The sequence below is a fragment of the Schistocerca cancellata genome, chromosome 6 (genome assembly GCF_023864275.1).
Source record: "Schistocerca cancellata isolate TAMUIC-IGC-003103 chromosome 6, iqSchCanc2.1, whole genome shotgun sequence".
Taxonomy (NCBI): Eukaryota; Metazoa; Arthropoda; class Insecta; order Orthoptera; family Acrididae; genus Schistocerca; species Schistocerca cancellata.
Window position 1 is genome coordinate 400,758,791 of NC_064631.1, and position 25,381 is coordinate 400,784,171.

Here is a 25,381-nt window from a genome sequence, read left to right on the forward strand (position 1 = left end):
ATGTTGTGTGCACAATCAAACAGATACTAAGTGTTCTGCAAAGACGTGACAAAGGTGAGTCAGTTTCTAAATTAACCTCTGAAATGAGTATTGGGGTCTTAACCATTAAAGACTAGAAAAAGTACCGAAAAGATAGAGAAGCCTTTTTGTTAAGTGTAAATGCTGAAAATTCTTTAAAAACTAGAAAATCATTGAAAAAACCAAAACCAAAGCTTGAGCTCTTGGATGACACTTTACGGGTTTGATTTTGTCAGGAAAGATGTAAGGGGTCCACACATTTTGGACCCTATTATGAGGTTTGACTGAAAAGTAATGCCTCCATCTTCGTAACTCTTCAACAGTTGGCAGAATTGGTATGCAGCAGGTTCCAGCAGGAAGCCTTAGCATTGAACGGTTGTGTTGTTACAGTGTAAAGTATGGAACCCTGTGCAGACGGTTGGTCAATGCAATTTAAGCTACGTGCAGTCTTTGAATTCTTGACAGCAGAAGGTGTCACCCCAAAGGAGATTCATCAGAGAATGAAAGCAGTTTATGGTGATTGTGTTGATGCGAGTACTGTGTGTCGTTGGGTGAGTAAGTTTAAAGATGTTGAGGTGGGAACATCTGACCTGTGTGACAAACAAAGAGTTGGACATCCTGTGACAGCAACCACCAAGTTTCACAAGCAAAATGTTGACAGATTGATTCAGGACAATCATTATACCACTCAGAATGAAATTGCAAGTACAATGTGCATTTCACAAGAACGTGTGGGTCACATTATTGCTTTGTTTGGCTATTCAAAGATCTGTGCTCGATGGGCACCCTGGATGCTGACTCCTGAAATGAAAGCGCACAGACTTGAAATTTACCAGGAACTCCTCTTGCGTTACAAGCATGAAGGTGATGCCTTTCTCCATTCAACCATGGAACATCATTATGCTTCTGATGAAGACGTTGAGAGAACTGTGACACTGTGGTTGCGGAAACGAAATGTGGACTTCTTCCGTGACGGCTTCAGAAAATTTGTTCATCATTGGCAGAAATGTATCCAATTTGCTGGTGATTATGTGGAAAAATGAATATTGGTAATTAAAGATCACATTCTGAGGATTATTTCTGCATTTGATTTATTAAGATATTCCCATCCAAACCCAATTAATGAAGGTGGAGGCAAGTGAAGGTTGGCTTGACTGATGGAAAAATAATCACAGCATTAGACACGTTTCTATTTCAGGTGAAAAACTTTCTGCTGATGAAGATAATAGGTAGGGAGTTTGTTGAAAGTTTCAGAAAATAAACTGGTAGCTGATCAGTTGTACAATATTGATTACAAGGGGCTAAACTATAAAATGCTTCCTGAAAAAAACCCTTGCCTTACAGGATGAGAAAGTCACAGGCACACAAGTAGGAAAGGGCAGTATTAACCATAGCAACATGCAGTAGTGCAAGTGGTGATCATAAATTGCCTTAGTTTATGATCATAAAATCTGAGAAACCAAAAGCCTTCAAAAATGTAAACATGTCAGCACTTCCTGTTCATCAGAAAGCTCAAAAACGTGCTTGGATAAATGGTAAGTTGTTTAAAGAATTTTTTTATGCATTTATTCTGACAGTAACTTGAAATCAAAAACCTACCACCCCTTGCAACTGTTTTGCCAGACAATGCCCCAAGCCATCCCTCTGAGTCTGAACTTCAACCCGTCCACCCACCCATGTATCTTCCTTCATAGGATGCTGCAGGAAGAAGTAAGTCAGCACTTTGTTTAGATCAAACAGAAGAGAGTCATGATCTTTTTGAAGCAACGAAAAACTTCAACAACAAAAATGTGCAATTTATTCAGTTGCTCAGGTTTGGGAAGAACTTAAAAAAGCCACTCTAGAAAAATCATGGAGGGAGGTTTGTCCTAGTCTGAAGCAAGAGCAAGAGGTTCCAGAAGCTAATGAGTCAGAAACTGCAGATTTACAAACTCTTGAGAATGATATCCAGCCTTCTGATGTAGAGAAATGGCTAGCAGAAGGTGATGCTGCTCCTGTTACCAGTGCAGAGCTTGTGTGATCAGATCATCACTCTAGTTTTGCAGCAGTATAGTGTTGAGCAAGTAGAGTCAGATGATAAAGAAAAGGAAGGAGATGAAAAATCAGCCACTCTGCAGCAAAGGATAAGTTTGAGAGTGTTGTCAAACATTTGGAACACGTTTTAAAATAGACAATCAGTGTCTCAAATTTTTTGCTTTCCTTTCTCTTTATGAGAAATGTAATTTTTTAAACTTGTGTTTGATTTATTACATTGTTTTGAGCTCTCTAATGACTTTTTTCAGTCTCTCCTCATTGTCTGACCTTTTTAGAGTTCCACCTTTCTAGAGTTCCAGCCTCCCTCTGGTCCCAAAAGTGATGGTTAATTGAGGTTTTGCTGTGTGTATTTGTTATTGCCACTGAACACTATAACTATTATCACTTGATGCAGTACAAAATGGTAGTTGCATCTTAGAGCACAATTGACTGTAAACTTTGATACACAATTCTGAGTAGTAGTTCTGTTAGGGCATGGCTGGATCTGAGTTATACAATGCTGTTGTTGTAGGTGATGATTGCAGAATGGGCTAAGTAGTTCTGTGCTCCAATATAAGCATGCTTCTTCCAGCGGCAGTGTGTGGAAACTCTTGAGGGAATGTCTGTGCCGGGGTTTTTCATTTGGTGCAGCACTGGCAGCGACTGTCCTTAGCTTGTGGTGCCATTGTGATGTAACAACTATAACCTGAGACCTCACTCTTCAGACAATACCACATTCCTCTTCTCCTCCTCCCCCCTCCCTCCCCCCTGCTCTTCAAACCTCCACACTGTTGCTAGGTAGTGCTGGGTCACGTGACAGTGGTGGGGGGATGGGGGCAAGAGGAGGCTTGAATGCAGACGCAGATGAGAAGACAGGGGTGGTTGATTGCAGCCCCTGTCCGCACCCTGGTATCCACCATGCAGATGACCACGAACGCCAATCAATAAACAGGCCATAGGGTGCATATACCCACATCCTTGGACTCCAACACTGTGAGCAGGCAGACAACAGCCAGAACTCCAGGGTCAGTGTGACGGCTGCCCAGGTGCAGTGCCTCCACAGTCATTGACTCAGGCTGCAGGACAGGTGGCATGATGCTAATCTCCATTGGCGCTGCTCTGGAAGGTGCCAACCCAATGGGCAGAGAGGCTGTTGTAGACCTGAGCAGCCTGCTGGCTCTGTGGGCAAAATTTCTGCAGCAGAATTTCTGACATTTTAGCACCGCAGCTGGTTCTGGTTACACTGATGCAGCCCAGAGGAACATCGAACATTATGAAATGAATGATCCAATATTTTTGTGGTGACATCACAGTCCCAATGCTGTTTATTGCCAATTTTTTTAAAGAAAACTTCATCCTGTGGCTGAAACTTTTTCTGACCTGGTGGAACGAACTGTTTCCATGGAGGCTGCAGGAGGTGCAACAGGGTGCAGTGACAATCACTGTAATAATTCTGCTGGCAACTTCCTATCATGTGGCTATGAGTAGAAGGAGGAAAGTTCTTAACCCTGTGTATCCACCTTGTGGGTGGCCGTGAAAACCAATCAAAAAACAGGCCATAGGGTGCTCACCCATATCCAGGGACGCCGACCCTCTGGGTGGGTGGACAGCAGCCGGAACTCCGCTGCAGTGGACAGCTGTTAATGTTGCTTCTCTGGCATTTTTAATCAGTCCTAATGCTGAAAATGCACACTTATTACTGATATTGTGCCCTGCATGCATTTTGCTGCCTCAGGACTGATAAAAATGTCAAAGAAGAACCATTAACAACTAACCACTGCAGTGAATAACTGCGTCACAGGATTAAGGCTTTCTCCCATGTGTGGGAGGAGCAGAGTTTCCCCATGTGACTTCTAAACATTTGAATGGAGCTGCAGTCTGTGGAAAAATTTCTTAGGATAGGAGCTGTCTTTGTTGACAGAGAGAGAGCTTTTAGCTTTTGCCAAGGCATGGCATAATACAAAATCTATCCCAATTAGAAATTGTGTGACACATGATTCCCTGAGGTTAATTCATTTCGAATGAGGCAATAGTTTGTGAGAAGTGGCAAAAATGACAGACAGGAATACTTGCTCAAGACATCATCCTAGATTCCTTAAAATAATATACATAAAGGAGTTAATGCTAAAAGAAGCTGCTGGAGGTCTAGTTGGATACCTTGGATGGCGCATAACAGTAAGATTTACAAAGGAGAAGTTAAAAAGTTCATAGTTCATGGCCACGTTGATGGAACCCTTGCTGTTGGGGAGAATGATGATGTCAGGATCAATTCTAAGGTCATTAATGGCTGTTCGCTCCTTTGTTTTTGTTGAGATACAGGGTCCATTGGGAAGTGTTTAGGGGAGGGAAAAAGAAGCCAGGTTAGAGATCAGGAATTCGTGGTAAGTCTGACGGCATGAAAGGTGGAGAGGGGATGCAGAGAATCTGTTGGAGGGATGTTAAAACTGTTTAAGACAAAGTTTAATGTGTTCTTTGGTTGCCTGTGGTCAAGTGAAAAATGCTTCTACAGGAAGAAACAAGTAAAAATAGAAGCAAGTTTGTACAAAGTCCAACATGGTTAGGTGTATCAGTTCCATCCCACTCCATAGTGGCTCTACAGCAGTAAGATGTTAAACTTAGTTCTATAACATGTAACATTTTGATGACAGTGATTGCTTTATTTTCAGAGAAGCAGATTGTGTTAATTGGATTAAACAAACCTCATTCATCAACAAGAATAAGTAGTTTGTCAGTGTTACTCTTCAATTTCATATGTTCTGGTTCAGTAATGCACTGATATTATATAATGACAGTGATTAGATGACATTTTCTGACTAATTCTGAAACTGAATGTTTCTCACAATTCAAACTTCTCCTGCTCTTTTCAGCTCCCTGTACCCTAAAAAGGCTGATTCTCTGAAACCTGTTACTATTGGTGATTCCCAGTTTCGACAGTGCCATCTCCTCCTGCTTCCTAGTTTCTTTGCAAGTTGTTTCCATATTGACTCCCTTACTCTGTATCTCATCTGTTCTAACTAAAGCAGGAGACCAAACATTTTTCCACATTCATGGAAAAAGGTCTGATAATGTCATACACTTGTTCTCTCTCTTTCCTGTAATCATTTCCCAAATCTCCTTTCTCTACTTTCCTTTACTCATTCAGATCTTTTCTTACCCCATCTAGTTCCACGCAGTTTCAGCGTTCATTGTAATATGTTTCTGCAGTTTATACAGTGCACTGAATGACCATTCTTTATTATCCCCTAAAGTGTCAAAAATATTTTTATATGTGTGTTTTTGTCTGATTGTCTATTTTTCAGTTTCTTTCTATAACTGTCAAATCAGATTGTGGAATTTAGAATCTAATGTGATATCGAGAACAAATTTCACTGTACATCCCCCAGGCAACTCCCACAACAAAATTCTATTCATCTGTGAGTCAAGTCATCTATGATGTAGGGTGTTTATGATAACTGTGTTTTAAGAATAATGTTTTTTTATCAATTTTTAGTTTTTATTTTGGATGAACTTGAGTGTAAATTATAATGATTAATAAGTCAATGTGATACTTTAGTGTCTCAACTTTTGTAACCTTACTTAATCACCCTTTGTATGGCTTCCAACAATCATTCAATCAATGTCACATGAAATAAAAATATGGTTAATGGAACATAAGTTCAGTTATTAGACAGAAATCACAGTATGTATTTATCACAGTATTCATGTTTTACTTTTTACTCGTATAAAACACACAATACAAAATGAGCTCAATAAAACAATAAATTCACTGCTATGGATGTTTGTAAAGTACTCTTGGGCCTCTGTGTCACAGAACACTTTCAGTTCCTGCAGATTACGATACTTTTCTGTGGCAAGAGGTAGCACTCCTGGAACATTGGACACGTGATCTCGTGTTACTGTGTTGTCGCAGGAGGTATTATTATAAAACAGGAACTGCTATTTCAGACAGTGATATGATCTTGTTTAATTAAATTAGGTGTCACTAAATTCTTTAATGGCTTACATTGGTAACAAGATGATGGGAACAAAAACTCTCCTTCTGAAACTTCAATTCCTCTACTGTTCATCCAGCAGGAGCAGTGATAACTGATGTGGTGCAAGGTACATTTTAAAATTATTTAATTGGATAGATAAAAAATCTGCTCACGAAGTGGTGGCAAAGCACACACATAAAAGACTGTTTTGATTGGCAAGCTTTTGGAGCCAGTGGCACCTTCTTCAGGCAGAAGGATTGAAGGGGAAGGAAGAAGGGTGAAGGAAAAGGATTGGAGAGGTCTACGAAAAGGGGTAGATTTTGGGAAAGTCACCGAGAACCACGGGTCAGAGGAGACTTACCGTACGGGATGAGAAGGAAAGACTCCGCAACAGTCAGTCTTTCCTTCTCATCCCGTACGGTAAGTCTCCACTGACTCGCTATTCTCGGTGACTTTCCCGAAATCTACCTCTTTTCCTAGACCTCTCCAGTCCTTTTCCTTCACCCTTCTTCCTTCCCCTTCAACCCTTCTGCCTGAAGAGGGAGCCACTGGCTCCGAAAGTTTGCCAATCATAACAGTCTTTTATGTGTGTGTTCTGCTTATTTTTTATTTATCCAATTAAATAATTTTATCAATAAGGTACATTGTAAGTGTCACAGTGTGTGATAAGCTTTGGATTATGACATTCTGCCTTCATCTCCTAGCACATTGGACTCACATTCGGGAAGATGTCGGTTAAACCTGCGTCCGGCCACTCTGGTTTAGGTTTTCTGTAATTTCCCTAAATCATTTCAGGCAAATGCCAGGATGGTTCCTTTGAAAGGGCACAGCTGATTGCCTTCCCCATCCTTCTTTAATCCGATAGGACCAGTGAGCTCACTATTTGGTCCCTTCCCCCAAATGAACCAACCAACGTTCATCTCCGTAATAATTTGAGATGGAAATGGACATTTTGGTCAATATCTTGGGTACAAGAAACCAGTCCACTCTCGTGGAATGTTTCCTTCTATTATAACTATATATATATAATAGAGGGAAACATTCCACGTGGGAAAAATATATTTAAGAAGAAAGATGATGAGACTTACCAAACAAAAGCGCTGGCAGGTCGATAGACACACAAACAAACACAAACATACACACAAAATCTGGCTTTTGTGTGTATGTTTGTGTTTGTTTGTGTGTCTATCGACCTGCCAGCGCTTTTGTTTGGTAAGTCTCATCATCTTATATATATATATATATATATATATATATATATATAATAGAGGGAAACATTCCACGTGGGAAAAATATATTTAAAAAGAAAGATGATGAGACTTACCCAACAAAAGCGCTGGCAGGTCGATAGACACACAAATAAACACAAACATACACACAAAACTCTAGCTTTCGCAACCAACGGTTGCCTCGTCAGGAAAGAGGGAAGGAGAAGGAAAGACAAAAGGATATGGGTTTTAAGGGAGAGGGTAAGGAGTCATTCCAATCCCGGGAGCGGAAAGACTTACCCTAGGGGGAAAAAAGGACAGGTATACACTCGCACACACACACATATCCATCCATACATACAAGACACAAGCAGACATTTTCAATGTAATGTCTGCTTGTGTCTTGTATGTATGGATGGATATGTGTGTGTGTGCGAGTGTATACCTGTCCTTTTTTCCCCCTAGGGTAAGTCTTTCCGCTCCCGGGATTGGAATGACTCCTTACCCTCTCCCTTAAAACCCATATCCTTTTGTCTTTCCTTCTCCTTCCCTCTTTCCTGACGAGGCAACCGTTGGTTGCGAAAGCTAGAGTTTTGTGTGTATGTTTGTGTTTATTTGTGTGTCTATCGACCTGCCAGCGCTTTTGTTGGGTAAGTCTCATCATCTTTCTTTTTAAATATATATATATATATATATATATATATATATAGAGAGAGAGAGAGAGAGAGAGAGAGAGAGAGAGAAAGCTGGCATGTATAATAGCCAATGTTGGTACTGATTTTTGGACATGGAAGATTCTGTTGGAAATCCATCTATATCAATTCATAGTTTGTAAACTTGTGGTTCTCTGTTCAGATTATATTTTACACAGATAAAATGCATCAACTTTTTGGTGGTGTAGTTCAAATGTAATATTCTCTCTTCTTCTTAATATTATTTTGAACGACCTCCCCTTACATCTGTTACTTGTGAGAGTGGTGCACCTAGAACTTTGAAAGTTATAGAAAACTTATAGAATTCCCAACAAGATATTAAATTTTGTATTAATATTTTATGATAGGTATCACATGATGCTGAACAGGTAGAACGTGTCTCTTTATATTTCAAATATCTTCTTGATAGTTAGTTCAGACAAGTACAGTTTCTTTGTTTTATTTATGTAATAATGACTGGAACTCTCTTTAAATAACATGATGTGAGTGGAGTTGTTTCGCTCTGTTCCTGCTGAAAGTTTGTGTGTTTGCTTCATTATTTCCCTCACTTTTTAACTGGAGACATGTCTTCATTTTTTAAAGAATTGCTAATAGTGTCTAATCTTTTCTTTGAAATTCTGTGCAGTGATACAAGACCTTTTGACAAGCAGTCAATTCCGTCACTGTATTATGTCTCATTATTCTTACTTTATAATGAAATGTATAATCACACTAAGTGGCTACTGTCTCATCTGTGTGAAGCCTTTGGCATTGAAAATTATCAGTAGAAGTCAGTCTTGTAAGGTGACAACTTTGCTCATTCCAGTGCTTCAGTAGCTTGAGGTTAGATGTGAGTTCAGACTTTTCTGCATCAGTTAACATGTCAGTACAATTCTTCTTGCAGTTGCAACACTCTCCTATTTTGTGTGACATTGTTCTAATTTTTTTAGATACTTCAGTTTGTGTACCACAACTGTTATCTTTTCCTAGAATTACCATTGCTGCTTGATTGTGGATATTCATTTATAAATTAAAACATGGACCACCAATGGATATTAAACAAAACTCAATTCCATCACACCACAAAGCAAAGAAGCTAATCTCTAGTCTGCTCTGTGCTTGTAAAATCACGAAGTTCAACAATATAAAAGGAAAATTGACAACAACATTGCATTTAACAATGTCAATGAAACTTGAATAAAACCAGACAAAAAGAATCCATACAGTTCATAAATCCACACCTGCAGGACTCCACTCTTTCTATTCTTGTTTTGGATGGACTTGACACATTTTCTCAGTGTATACCATATTTTTATCTAGCTGTAGCTACGAAACCCATTAAATTCATCTAAGTTGACCCAACTGAAAGTGTGCCTGATGACCTACATAATGATGCCATTAACTCATTTTTATGAAATGTGTAATTAACATGTTTTTTTTCCATGTTGTCTTCATATATAATGTTAACTATCACTACAGCCAAAAGTCAGAAGGGGTAGGAAAGGGGGGGGGGGGGGTTGAACCATTTCATTCAATATTACATCAAACCGGAGAGCCAAAACTTACAGCAAGTTGAGCACCTCTCACGCAAGTTTGAAATACCAGTAATTTGATAAAATACAATCACTGATATAAAAGACTAGATCATTCTCATCAAAACCCCAGGAGTGTGTGTGTGTCTGAGTATGTTTGTGGGTATGTATACTGGAAAAGAAGCAAGAACTCGAAAGCTAGTTCGAATTCTGATTTTGCAATATTGCTGTATGGCTTATCATTTTAGATCCAAAATAAAACAAGACACAAAACTTAACTTCATGTAATTTATTTCATTTTCATATTAAGTGTATTCACATTATTTAGTACTATACTGTGGCAGCATTTTGAAGGTCCTTCAGTATAACATAACAAAGAAACCTGTTCAAATCAGTTTCTGTTATTGAGAGATTGATATACAGCATCTACTCTTCATACAGAGAAATAGAAGATATTCCAGTCTTCAGCATTAAACCACTTATAGAACTCCTCACCCAGCAAGTGTGTCAGTCTTCCACTTGCCACTCACCATATGGGGTTGTATCTTTATGTTTCTAATGGGCTTAGATAAGGTTCATAAGCAGGCTACATTCAGATGCTGTACCATATTAGTTTGTGCACATTTAACTTTTTATTTTTCGCATGGAATTCTCATTATTATTTGATTTTATTAATTCTGTGTTTGTGCGAACTTTGAATTGATTCTGCTCATATTTCACACTGTTCTAAAATTTTGTACCATTTTTATTTTATTTTTGGTATTTGAATTCTTTAAGATTATAAAACTGTAATGAAAATAATTTTTGAAACATTCACCAGAGCCATGCACTGTCCCATTTTATAATTATAGTTAAATTTACATGGTTCCACATTTTTCACTTTTTTGTAGGGATTCATTGGCTACAAAAGAAGATGTAAGTGGCAATACATGCATCAATAATGAGGATTCCTTCTACAAACAGGCAGCCCAGTATTGGTCTGAAGTGCCTCCAACATTAGATGGCGTTCTAGGGGGATTTGGCTTCATTTCAAGTCCCGACATAAAAGGTTCACAGGATTTTTTGAAATTGTTATTTAAGGTAATGTGTGATTATTACTTCTTGTGTCAACTGTTGCTCTTATTTTGAAATGAAAAAAAAATAACTGACAAGTATTGAATACTAATATACTGCTGGATGAATAGCTGTGTCAGGTGGAAGAATTAGCTTCAGCTTGAGATTATTGCAATCCCATTTTGACAAACAGAGAAAGTTGTGCTGTTGTAAGCTCCATCATGCATGCTGACCTGAGCCTTGCAGCCTTGGAAAAGGACAAGTAAGACAATGGAGTTGTGGATAAAATCATTATAACTTAAATACGTGCAAACTGTGCTACTCTGTTGGTGTTAGTTGAAATAGATTTCTATGTTTTTCTATCATCAGCTAAAAGTTAACAAATACACTGTGTCCTCTCCATCTCACCCATTGCCTTGGCCTCCTCCACTCCTTAGTTGAGTTTACTGTCTTCTCATAGATATACCTTGATCTGCTTTATTTATTTATTTAATGCTTGTCTGCATACATTCTATTCAGAGCTTCATTCAGTCCCTTTTTCTCCCAGCAGATATGCAGTCAGTTTATAATCCTGGCATTTTAGTTTGTCTGTCTTCTTGGAGGATTCTTATCTCTGATTCAATTATATGGTGTTTACTTATTATTTAATAACCAGAACTCTCTTTAGGGTTATCACAGTGTAATGGAATTTTTCTCCTTGTATGAAATTAAGAAAAGGACGCCGTGTGACTAATGCTTAAGTAATAGAGATCCTATTTTGAACTTATTACACAGCTTTAGGTTTATTTTCTATAAATAGAATAATGAAGTTGCTGTTCATGTGATGTCTCACACAACTAAAGGGATGAGTCAGTCATATTACTTTAAAAAAAAAAAAAAAAAAAAAAAAAAAAAACTGCCTCTGAAATTGTTATCAAAGTTGTATGAAGTGTACCATCAGAAATAGACAACAAATATGAATCCTCTCACTTTGGTACTCCTGTTATCTTCAGTTGTGTATAAGGTCGGCATCATAAATGGAAACTAAATAGTGTGAACAAAAATATATACATATTCCAGGCCACTAATGATGCCTTGCATATAGCACAAAAGCTCTGTTTTATTCAGTTATGAGTAGACAGTCTCAAAGTAATACTTACCAACATACCATAATATTATACACAACTGAGGAAGACAGAACTATAAAAGTTGAAGATGTTACTACAGCATTTCCTATCAGCATGTCCGACTAGTTCAAGAAAATACCTCTGAGGCTTCATAAGACAATACAGCACATAAAATTCAACAAAATTTGCAAGAGTAACAACTTATTTCCAAGTGACATTAATGTAAAGGTTAAAAACAGTTCTACGATAGCACAAAAGTCAAAACCATTTACAGAAAGGTATTAGTTATTAAATGAAATTAAAATACTATATTTGAAGAAAGCATTACCTAAATCATTTACAGTTGGCACAGCACATAGGGAATCCTACAGTCCTCATGGCACTGATAGTAAAAGCTGAAACTCTACATTCACAATAGTGAAACCTGTGCAAAATGAGCTTAAACAGAAAATAATGAAACTAATAACAAACAAGAACACAAACAAACATTTACATATGGATTGAGAAACCACAAGAAAATCAACACACGTTTCATCCATGTTTACTAAACCCGAAGGAGATAGAACTACACAAAAAGGAAAAACTGCTCTTGGAAAAAGGGTTTGAAACACTGCACCAAAAGCAGGTTAAACAACCAATACATAGAAAAATCTCATAGTAGAAGCAGAACACAATCTTACATGTGAATAAAAACAAAATATTTGTGAAATAAACATAAGCTAAGAAGAATTCATGAAACACTAACAGGTACAATATCTAAAGTCAAATTTATGGGAGAAGTATCTCAGCCATTTGAAATAAAAACTGTTGTTAGACAAGGTGATGGTTTATCACCTTTACTGTTTAATTGTGTTCTAGAAAAAATTGTAAGGATCTGGAATTCGGAGCTAAAAAATCGCAAAATTGAACAAATAACTTTGGGAAGGAAAACAAATGGATTGAAAGTAAACTGCTTGGCTTTTGCAGATAATTTTGCAATACTTTCAGAAAACCTGACAGAAGTAGTTATCCACATAAACCTTCTGGAAAAAATAGCAAACAGAACTGGTCTCAAAATTTCAGCCTAAAAAACAAAATTCATGACAAATATTAAAAATGTGCCAAACTTTATAGAAACACAAATAGGTAAAATAGAGAGAGTAAATAAATTTAAATATCTTGGAGAAACTATACAACATAATGGACTAAAAAAATCTGCAGTAGATTTAAGAATTAACAAAATGGAAAGAGCATATGGTTTGACCAAAAATATTTACAACAAGAAATGTATATCTAGAAAAACAAAACTAAAAACACTACACGACAGTAGTACAACAAGAATGTTTATATGGATGTGAATGCCTAATTATGAACTATAAAATGGAAAAACTAGAGGTACTGGAAAGAAGGATTACTGGAAAAATAATGGGTGCTCTAAAAACTGCAGATGGTTGGAAAATAAGAAGTAATGAAGAAATCTACAAAAATATATAGAAAATATCTGAAGTAATGGCCAAACGAAGAGGAACCTTTTTCGGACACCTCTACCGAATGTATGGAAATAGACTAACAAAATAAATACTCCTACATTTCTGGAAGAAGAAATGGATAATAGCATGGATTACAGAAGTAAGGAAAGATCTAGAAAGAAACAGCATCAAAGAATCAGAAATAGCAGGAAGAAACCACTCTAAAAATAAAATACTAAATTTGAAAGGCTTTCAAAACAAAAGAAATAAAACAATCAGGAACAACATGGACAGAAGAAAGGAAGAGACTTCATGGGGAGAAAATGAGGGAATACTGGAAAAATAGGAAACAATGACAAAGTAAGAAGTGGAACAGAAATAATTAATAACTGAAATTGTTAATGTGATCCTAGTTGGTCAATACGATTGGAGGGGAGGGGGAGGGGGGAAGCTAAGAAGAGAAATAGTAAAAAAGCAAATAATGAGCACAATTAAACAAACCCAGCAGGGACACAATAAAAAAACACACAGAACCATCCACCAGGAAAACACGAAAGTTAATAACCCATAACATTTTAATAATGACAGCAGACAAGGGAAATGTAACAGTACTTATGGATAAAGAACAATATATCACAAAAACCAAGGAATAAATAAATGCTAGTTCCATAGAAAACTTAAAATTAGAAAAAATCGCATTATTTCTGCCAAATCAGAAGTGAACAGTTAAAAATATTGAACACTCACTTACTGGTAGAAAGATTTTTTAATGTAGAAGAACCCACAAGCACCAACATTCTACATCCAACCAAAAATACACAGATGCACGACACACCAATGAGAGCAGTTATAAATTTTAGGAAAGTTCCAACATACCACATGGTTAAACGTCTCCAAAAAATAATCTTGGAGGACTATAAAATAGAAAACAACAGTGAAAAGCACAGAGATCTAACAGAACATGTGCAGAACATAGAGGTGCCGCACACAGCATCACTGATTTCACTCAATTTATAAAGCATATACACTTCCATCTCTTCACAGAAACAATATAAATCACAGAACAAAATCTCACATCTGACAGCAAGCAACCTCACTACAGAAGCAATAAAGATTTAAAATCATATATGGGCAAAGATACGTGGATGACATTATTTATCTGATGGACGAACCAAAAGAAAAAGTAGATGAACTCCACTCTGAATCAACAAAATACATCAAAATAAAGTTCAAAATTGAAAAAAAAGAAGATCAAATAAATTGTTTTGACATAACAATAATAAAAGAAAATGGCAACCATTCCTTTCCTTTAACGGTTTCATAAAACCAATGACCACAGACACAGTAATAAATTCCACATCTAATAATCCCCACAACCAGAATCTTGCAGCACTAAGACGCATGTTATATAGAATAAAGAGGATTCTGCTCAACAAGACTAACTCTGAAACACACACACACACACACAAATAGAACAGATCACAGACACCACAAAAACACATTCAGTAGTGGGCAATAACATTCAAGATTTGGCAGCACTATCCAAAAACATAACATTCAAAAATGTGTTTAATTCCTAAAGCTGCGAAGTGTAAAAAAAGTTAATTTCAGATGGCTATTGTCAAAAGAAGAACAGCTATAACAGAGGGAGAAGAACACAGCATGTAGATCAACATACATGAAACCTGCGAGGGAACTTTAAATTATGACTGCATAATAGAAAAACGAAAATTACCAGAACTGTTTATAACCTATATGTATGACATCCTACATGTAAATTAAATAGTATAAACAAAAATATATACATATTCCAGGCCAGTGAAGATGCCTTGTGAAACATGTGTGGCACAGAAATTGTTGTTTATTTCAAGTTGTGATTAGACAGACTCAAAGTAATAATTACCAACATACTGTAATAATTCCTCAGAGGTTTACATTGCACTGCTCAAGTTTCAGTATATTGAAAACACTAAAATACAATGTCTTTTCTATCATTGTGCAACTGAAAAAAGAAAAAGAATATGTTATGTTTCAGTTAAGTTAGAGATGCTGCAAATTCCACTTCATTTTGTATCAGCATTAAGTAGGTATTTTCCTTTCAAAATTAAAAAGCAGATGAATTTGTGATATATTTTAAAACTTTACATTGTCTTGGCCCACTTCATTGTACTGGCACAGTAGCGCAGTTGCGGCAAGGGATTGTGTTGTGTGGAAAGGGGGAATGAGAGAAGGATTGGGGAAAACTGACTGATGACTGGGGGGAGGGTGGGGGGGGGGGGGCAACAGGATCCCAGGATAGTACTGTAGCACTGGAATTTGTTTCAGCCATGGCACACAATAGTGTAGAAGAGTGGATTGGGATGGGAAGGGAGGAGGGGTGAGGAGGAGGAGAGAGAACAGAGAAAGAGGGAGGCAGTGGAGAGGAAGGCGTGAGTGCAGGATGAGTGAACTTATTGTCATGGAGGTGGATGTGAGACAAGGGCTAGGAGGATTACAGGACTGAAGGATTTGTTGGATGGACAGTTTACATCTACATAATTTAGAGACCCCCCCATGAACCATGGACTTTGCTGTTGGTGGGGAGGCTTGTGTGCCTCAGCAATACAGATAGCCATACCACAGGAACCACAATGGAGTGGTATCTGTTGAGAGGCCAGACAAATGTGTGGTTTCTGAAGAGGGGCAGCAGTCTGGATGATTGACTGATCTGGCTTTGTAACATTAACCAAAATGGTCTTGCTGTGCTAGTGCTGTGAATGGCTGAAAGCAAGGGAAAACTACAGCTGTAATTTTTCCCAAGAACATCCAGCTTTACTGTATGGTTAAATGATGATGGCGTCCTCTTGGGTAAAACATTCCAGAGGTAAAATAGTCCCCCACTCAATCTCTGGTTGCAGACTACTCAGGAAGACGTCGTCATCAGCAGAAACAAAACTGGCGCCCTACAGATTAGAGCGTGGAATGTCAGACTCCTTAATTGGACAGATAGGTTAGAAAATTTAAAAAGAGAAATGGATAGGATAAAGTTAGATATAGTGGGAATTAGTGAGGTTTGGTGGCAGGAGGAACAAGACTTCTTGATGGTGAATACAAGGTTATAAATACAAAATCAAGTAGGGGTAACACAGGAGCAGGTTTAAAAATAAATAAAAAAAAATAGGAGCACAGATAAACTACTACAAACAGTATAGTGAACACATTATTGTAGCCAGGATAGATATGAAGCCCACACCTACCACATTGGTACAAGTTTATGTGCCAACTAGCTCCACAGATGATGAAGAGATTGAAGAAAAGTGTGATATGATAAAAGAAATTATTCAGATAGTTAAGGGAGATGAAAATTTAATAGTCATGGGGGACTGGAATTCAACTGTAGGAAAAAGAAGAGAAGGAAAAGTAGTAGGTGAACATGGACTGGGGGCTAAGGAATGAAAGATGAAGCCACCTGGTAGAAATTTTCACAGAGCAAAACTTAATCCTAGTTAACATTTGGTTTAAGAACCATGACAAAAGGTTGTATATGTGGAAGAGGCCTTGAGACACTGGAAGGTGTTGGGATCTGGATAAACTGAAAGAACCAGAGACTGTACAGATTTCCAGAGAAAGCAGTAGGGAATGATTGACATGAATGGGGGAAAGAGATACAATAAAAGAAGAGTGGGTAGCTTTGAGACAAACCTCTCAAAAGTGAGATTGACAGGAAGTGCAAAATGGCTAAGCAGGAATGGCTAGAGGAAAAATGTAAGGATGTAGAGGCATATATTGGTAGGGGTAAGATAGATACTGCCTACAGGAAAATTAAAGATACCTTTGGAGGAAAGAGAACCATCTGTATGAATATCAAGAACTCAGATGGAAAACCAGTCCTAAGCAAAGAAGGGAAATCAGAAAGGTGGAATGAGTATATAGAGGGTCTATACAAGGCTGATGTACTTTAGGGCAATATTATGAGAATGGAAGAGGACATAGATGAAGATGAAATGGGAGACATGATACTGTGTGAAGAATTTTACAGAGCACTGAAAGACCTAAGTTAAAACAAGGCTCCAGGAGTAGACGACATTCCATTAGAGCCATTGATAGCCTTGGGAGAGCCAGCTATGACAAAACTCTTCTATCTGGTGAGCAAGATTATGAGACAGGCAAAATACCCTCAGATTTCAAGAATAATTTTATAAATCCAATCCCAAAGAAAGCAGGTGCTGACAGGTATGAAAATTACTGAACTTTTAATTTAATAAGTCACGGTTGCAAAATACTAACACGAATTCTTTACAGACAATTGGAAAAACTGGTAGAAGTCGACATCAAGGAAGATCAATTTGGATTCTGCAGAAATGTTGGAACACACAAGGCAATTCTGACCCTATGACTTATCTTAGAATATAGGTTAAGGAAAGGCAAACCCACGTTTCTAGCATTTGTAGACTTAGAGAAGCCTTTTGACAATGTTGACTGGAATACTCTCTTTCAAATTCTGAAGGTGGCAGGGGTAAAATACAGGGAGCGAAAGGCTGTTTACAACTTGTACAGAAACCAGACAGCAGTTACAGGAATCAAGGGGCATGAAAGGGAAGCAGTGGTTGAGAAAAGAGTGAGACAGGGTTGTAGCCTATCACCAATGTTATTTAATCTGCATATTGAGCAAGCAGTAAAGGAAACCAAAGAAAAAATTGGAGTAGGAATTAAAATCGATAGAGAAGAAATATAAACTTTGAGGTGTGCCAGTGACATCATAATTCTGTCAGAGACAGCAAAGGACCTGGAAGAGCAGCTGAATGGAATGGACAGTGTCTTGAAAGATGGATATAAGATGAACATCAACAAAAGCAAAGCGAGGATAATGGAATGTAGTCGAATTAAATCAGGTGATGCTGGGGGAATTAGATTAGGAAATGAGATACTTAAAGTAGTAAAGGAGTTTTGCTATTTGGGAAGCAAAATAACATGTAGACTGACTGTGGCCAGGAAAGAGTTTCTGAAGGAGAGAAATTTGTTTAAACGAGTATAGATTTAAGCGTCAGGAAGTCTTTTCTGAAAGTATTTGTATGGAGTGTCGCCACGTACGGAAGTAAAACATGGATGATACCTAGTTTAGACAAGAAGAGAATAGAAGCTTGTGATATGTGGTGCTACAGAAAAATGCTGAAGGTTAGATGGGTAGATCATGTAACTAATGAGGAGGTACTGAAGAGAATTAGGGAGAAGAGGAATTTGTGGCAGAACTTGACTAGAAGAAGAGATTGGTTGGTAGAATACGTTCTGAGGCATCAAGGGATCACCATTTTAGTATTGGAAGGAAATGGGGAGGATAAAAATCATGGAGGGAGGGTAAAAATTGTAGAGGGAGACCAAGAGATGAATAAACTAAGCAAATTCAGAAGGATGTAAGTTGCAGTAGTTATGAAGATGAAGAGGCTTGCACAGGATTGAGTAGCATGGGGAGCTGCATCAAACCGGTCTCTGGACTGAAGACCACAACAACAATTTAGAGAAGCTGATGTTGGGGAGGGATGGGGGTTGGGGATAGAATCCATATAGCAGGGGTGGGAAAGCAGCCATTGAAATCGAATATGCTATGCTCGGCAGTGTGTTCTGCCACTCTACTCTTGATGACAGCTTCATGATGGCCATTTGTAAAATTGACCAGGTAGTTGGTGGTCGTGCCCGCATAAAAAGGTGTGCTGAAATTATCAGTAGAGAGGCATATTATATGGCTGCTTTCATATGTGGCACTGACTCTGATTATATAATAGAAGAGAAAGGAAATTTTGGTTGTATGGTCGTCAACATTGGAGATGGAACACAAGTCCAGATTTATCAAGAGTGGGGAAGGAAATCAGCTGAATCAAAAGAACCACTTAAGCATTCACCTCAATCAAATAAGAGAACCATGTAAAATCTCTGCCCTAATAGATAATCAATGACGTGGAATGTTTGGATATTGACTTAATAACCTAACTTTGCTTTATAGACAGGCTCTCTTTCTGCACATGTTCCTGCTCATTGCATAAGAATACTGCACTTACAAATAGTAGGAGACTTTTCATAGTCATCAAATTCTCCCTGGCTAGATGTAATCCTACATCTATTTATGTCTGCTACATCCAATAATTTATGAAGGCTAGCCAAAAAGATCCATAATAAATTTTTTGTAAATTGTTTCCAGGTACACATTTAAGTCCCTGTCCCAAAATACCATAGCACACCCCTAGAACAGCCAAAACAAAACGGCACAGCCCATCTCCAGTGTATCAGTGAACTGCACTATTTTGTTCTGATTCCTCCAGTGGTGTCGTACAATGCTGTGGTGTGAGTATTTCTGTGTGTACCATGTACCAGAACTCTATACGTGTACCTGCAAACAAACAAAGAGTTAATTGTGTAACTTTATTTCTTCGGAGTAATAATTAAAACTTTGTAACTATCCCTTGCACATATTTTTACCTTTGTCTACCCCTACAATTTTTCCTCTTTATCATTCCAAAATTAACTATATGTGAATGCATTAGATGCCTTAGCGTGTAGTTACTGAAGAAAGACAGTGTGCCAGGGGAGGGGCAACAGTAGTGGTTGTGTTCTGTTATGAATGGGCACCACAGGGTAGCAGAAATGCAGTTTGACAGCTGAAGTCTGTGTGAAAACATATAACTCACATAACTTGTACACTACAGCTAGCGAGTCTGGAAACAGTGGTATTAACAGGTAATGCTGCTATGGCCAGTAATTTGACAAATAATAGACCTTCAAAACCAGTAGTTCCTCAATTGCGTACTGAAAAGGAATAGTAACATAAACAAAGGATCAACCAGAACAAAACAAGATCAGCCACACACTGCTAGAAGAAAATTTCATAAAACAAAAATAAGGAAGAAAATGTAGCAGAGTGAACAGTGTAACTAACTATGATACTGACAATCCAAAATTAAGAACATGTGTCATATGGAAATTGTGTCATTACCAACAATATTACGTAAAAATAAAATTTTCTTATCCCTTTTCTGCAGCTTTCCAAACTAGTGAAGCCTTGGGAAGTACTTATAGCCATGTCTTATTGTGTTTATTGACTGATTGGAATAGCTAGTGATTCCTGTGACCCTCTCAAGCAACTTTTTTAACAAAATTTTTGCTTATTCATTTGCCTTGTCCATCAAAAATTTAATGGCGTTGCATACAAGGTGTCCCCGGCGGAGTGGTCAGTATACAGGAATACAACAGGAACAATCATTTGAAGCCAAAAACTTAATGTGGACAAATGCACTATTCTGAATGGTTTCTGAGATAGAACACATGTAATGAACACTTATTTTCTGAATTATTCAATATATTAGACAATGTACACATGTACAGTAGTAAGTAAACATTACAATGTGCATTTTACAATGTATCGATTGAAAAATATGTGTTTTTAACTCCTGCACCTGTAAGCGTTATAGTACATGTCACATTACAGCTGTTATACAGTTCACAATAATTGTTTGAATATCCCACTGTCAATTTCAGTGCTTTTGTGCACTCTTGCTATAACATTTATTCTTGGCTCAGTACCTAAGCATGTTCCTTAATGAGGGCAGCAGCATCCATGATGTGACCAACTGTTCATTGTACATACTCACTTTATTTGTACACCTCAGGTTTCATCTGCCACCATAAACAACAATCTAATGGCATAAGGTCTGGCGATCTTGGTAGTTAGTTAACTATACTACCATGACGAGTCCAGCTGTTAGGATATGTGCAGTTCAGACGGTCCCTTATAATTCTGGTAAAATGTGGAGGGGCTGCATCATGCTGGAGGTACATTGCAGCTCATGTGGCCAGAGGAACATCCTCAAGGTGTCAACAAATGAATTTTCCAAAAATAGCAAGTACCTCTGTCCCATCAATTGCTCTTGTAAAATGATTGGATCTATCAACATGTTACCGATCATGCCGAACCAGTTCCGTGAAAACATGGCTTCATATCAATGAAAACAAATGACAATTGTCATTTAACCAGTGAGAAAATTCAAGTTGTGTGGTATTGTTGCCAATGTGAAAATTGTGGACCTGCTGTATGTGAAATGGTACATGTTTCCTGCAGGTAATATTCACCATACATGTATTCGTGAGACATTGATATACACAAAAAGTTTGTATGTGTTGGTAGTAAGCCTATGCTGCACCATTTCACCAGTGTGCTGCTTTTTCTGCACAAGTTGTTGAACTACTCATTCAGAAGGAAGTATACCTGTTTCACACAGTGCACTGAAAACTCTGGTAAACACTCTTCAATAAGGAATTTGACATGTCGGGAAGTGCCTACAGTGTTCTTTGACAGGAACATGACCACTACCATCGCCAAAGCTGTAAACATACACTATATATGCATGTTCTTCATTATAGTGTGTTTAAAATTAGTTGTGACTTTTGATGTTTGACTGACTCGAGGGGACGTGACGCCATGGCCTAGATAACACCAATGCCAAGCCAGCTTTCCCTACTGTGCCACGAGTGGTTCAGTTGATAAAGAGCCCATGATTCTACGCTGTGGATAAACATCACCACATGGTTCACACCTTAGATGATGGATATCTGTGTTTGTCAGCTCTAATTTTAAAGTGATATTTTCTGATGTTGAATTATTCTGCAGCCGTCTGGAATTGTGAACCAGTGTTTCGTGGTGGTGTTGCATTAATAACAACACAGCAGTGCATCAGAACACGAGGTTCACATTAAAAGTTGTTGTCCAAGAACATGTTCACCAGCTGTGAAGATAATGTTATGCTGCAAAATATTCCTCCGCATCTGACAATAGTAATGGATAATGCACACACCACTCTGTTGTGATAGAAAAGCTCCAACAATGCAGTACAGGAAAGCAGATATTTTGCTTTGGTTAGAAAGAAATGTTCCATTAGATAAAGTTCAGCATAGCATGTATAAGGCGGAGTTAATGGAACGTATAGTGCTGTACAAGCCAAACACTGCACCTACCAGGTTAACAAACTAGCTAACACTAAAGGGCATAATTTAATCAGGATTCCTCCTTACCATGCTCATTTAAATCCAGCTGAGAATATACGGGCATAGGTGAAAAGGAATGCGGCAAAAAACAAGAAACTTGCACTCAGTGAGGATGAAATGCTGACAAAAGAAGCTATTCCAAATGTTACACCACAGGACTGGTCTTGAGTTGTCAGTCATATCAGGAAGGTATTTGGGGAGAGGGGTTCATAAGGGACTGTGACAAGTTTTAAGTAATACGTTAGTTCTCTTGTTGCCATGTTAAAATGTGCTCCTTTTGCCAAAACACAGCAGTGTCACTAACATTCTAATGCAGCTGAAAAATGAATTGCAACAGAATCCTGAAACAGTATAATATTAAACTAGTAAGTGAGGGCAAGACAGGTCAGTAGTTTATGAAAAAGGCCATTCTCAGTAAAAAGAAATCAAGATGTAACTTCTTCACTTATGTTGTTGCGGAACCCACAGCAATTTTTGTTTCCCAATCTATTGAAGTCCCTAAAAATTAAACTATGTCATTGAAAAATCTATTGTTGCTTAAATATCATGCTAGATATGGGAGTTTTGCATATTAATCAGATGGCAAAATACTCTGTTCTGTGCAGCATGCTATGATTTGCCAAAATCTTATTTTGATATCTCAGACTGTTTATGAGATATGAGGGATCTGTGAATATTCCATTCTGGCTTTTTCACTGACGCATGCGTTCTTCACAACAGAGTGCTCTTTACATACATTCCATTTTCTTGAGATTGGAGACAGATGGCAATATCCCTCCAAGTTTAAAGAAGAATTCAATATGTTATCTACATTTCATACGGAGCAACATATGCCATAACATGGGCATAGCAACCCTTATTTTTCACTACAAACTTTAGGAATTTCTTTCAGTAGTTTATCTAATATCAAAATATCACAATAACTATGACCATTAGCTATGTGATAGGCACTCATCATGAAGCTGACGAAATAAGCTAAAAGATGTGCAAGAATCAAAGTTTATTACTGAATAGTTTCTTTAAAATCATTTGAGAAAGATTGCAGATCAGCTGGCTTACATGGCTTGCTGTTCACGCAGGTAAGCTAGCCTGACAGGTTCCGTGCTGAGTAGGTCTCAGATTATTGTCATCTGCTGACGTACTCAGCACATGCTGGCAACTACGCTTCCCTCCACTCGTTCCATACTGAACTGTCAAAAGTCACAACTAAGTTTAAATGCACTGTAGTGTAGATGTGTGGCATTTAGCCAGTGTGTGTACAAACACAGTTGACTGCTTCTCTGTCTAATACACTCTCAATCCCTTGCAGCACTTCACTTACCACACAGCATGGACAACCGTGTGTTTGATGGGCAGATTTAATGGCAGAAAGGCATTCTGATCAAAGAAGTTCACAGCAATGAGATGGGTTTGTGTAGAAGAAAACATTGAAGCAGTTGAGTAGATAAGAGACATAAGTGCAAGCCACTAGCCCAAAAGGAAATTTATGTTAAATGTGCTTCATCTCAGAAGCCGTTTGGAATAGGGCATAAGTCTATACGATTTTTTGTTCCTCAAATGAGCATTCCTGGGACCCCCTGTATTATCAGACGTGTGATTATGAAGAACTTTCTCTGCACTACAGTTGCTGAAACTGTGGTGTCCTGCTATGCGGTACAGAGATAGCAGGGGGAATGCTTAAAAGTGTGCGGCTTGGCAAGCAGCAGTCAACTGAAGTAGCTGCCCATTAGGAACAATGAAACTGACCAGTACTCAGGATGAGAATGCATTTCTATGCCAGTGCCACAGTATTTTGTATGAGCTGTATGCTGGCTGTGCCACACAGGTTAAAGACAGGCCACTGAGCCAGAGCCAAAACCGTCACCCGTGTGCACAGCAATTCCGAAAGCATCTAAACATGTACTAATAGACATAATGAAGAATTCTATTTCATGGCATAGCAGGGAAAAATAAGTGTATCTCAACACGAAGAAAACCAGCTACCTCGGCTGGCTGGTGTATCCACTTAAATACTGGTCTACCAGCCCATAGAATAGGCTGTAATGATCCTCTATCATGTAAACCTGTTGTTTGCTGAGGCGTTGTCATTAGGAACATTAGCAGATGTGGGTGTAGCTGTTGTAGATGCTGAGTGGGGTACGAGACTAGCGCATCACTACATTTTGAATGCTTGTATCCTTTCTTTTTCTTGCTTCACACAATTGAGGAACATTTTTTCAAAACTCGAGAAACACAAAAAAGTAGTGTAGAGCACGGTGTGGAGGCAATCGTCGGGGGCGGAAGTACTGGCGGGGGTGTAGAGCAGATAGGTATGGAAATGGGTGGGCACAGCACACTTGGGTGAGCATGGGAGGCTTCTTATGTGTAACAAGTTGCCCAGTAGATGTAGGTGGAACGGTATGCTGTTGGAATGTTGTGTTCAGCTGGAACATTTTGTTTAGTGCAGTAAGATTGTTCTCCAGGCGGCGAAAACACTGCAGTATGATGTCGTTGAGTGTGTTGTCATATCTGGTAGGCAGTTGCCTTGGGTAGCATCTGCGATTCAGCATGCACGTGCAGGTTGTGCAACACAGTGGCAAAGTCTGCACCGCCTTCCACACTTGCATGCAGAAGAGTCGAAACACCGATGGAACCAGCATAAATGTGACACGTGGTGGGAGAGTGGCATCCACCACGCAACAAGTTGTTTTGTTGTCTGGCGGCCGCTGTTGGGAAGTGCTGTCCCTTGTGAGGCAGTGATTGGGCTGGGTCGTGTCATCTCACATTCAGATTGAGGCGTGAGGTAACGGCTAACTGCCGCAGTGAGGAGGGGATGCCGGCTTCTTCAGTTACGGTCGGGTGAATTCATGATACCTTGCTGAGCTGGGATGGCATGGTGACGGGGTGTTGTGCTCAGTGATATTCCATTGAATTCATGCAAGTTTGCGTTCCTGCCTTCTTGATTCAAGGCAAGATGGCTGCCATTGTTGTCGGCGTCAGTTGGGCAGAATAGTAGGGCAGAAAAAAACATCTGAACACTGTTCAATTGGTTGAAAGACACAGTTGTGAAAATCTTTACTGTCTGAACATGGTGCAGTCGAAACAACAGCACTGATAGGAGCACGCTATCTAATCAGTTGGATAGCGTGTCTCTGTCCGACACTGTAATGACACTTCATATCTGAATTTAGGTCCCTAGGAGATTGTTGGATGCGACATCGTGGATCACCAAACATGTCGATTATTTTGTCCATGTCCAAATGAGCCATCTCTTGTGCTTTGATGGAGGATGGAACACTGTAGGTGCATTGGGCAGTCAGTACTCTACATAACTGTGTCGATGTTTCAG

At 38.5% G+C, this 25,381-nt stretch overlaps 1 protein-coding gene across 1 annotated transcript in view; it reads left to right on the forward strand.

Moving 5' to 3' along the window:
* Positions 1-25,381, forward strand: part of LOC126190821 (N-terminal Xaa-Pro-Lys N-methyltransferase 1) — an 88,748-nt gene that overhangs the window by 8,307 nt on the left and 55,060 nt on the right. Inside the window, exon 2 of the mRNA XM_049931390.1 lies at positions 10,328-10,517. Coding sequence (XP_049787347.1) covers positions 10,328-10,517 — 190 coding nt within the window. The remainder of the gene's footprint in view (positions 1-10,327; positions 10,518-25,381) is intronic.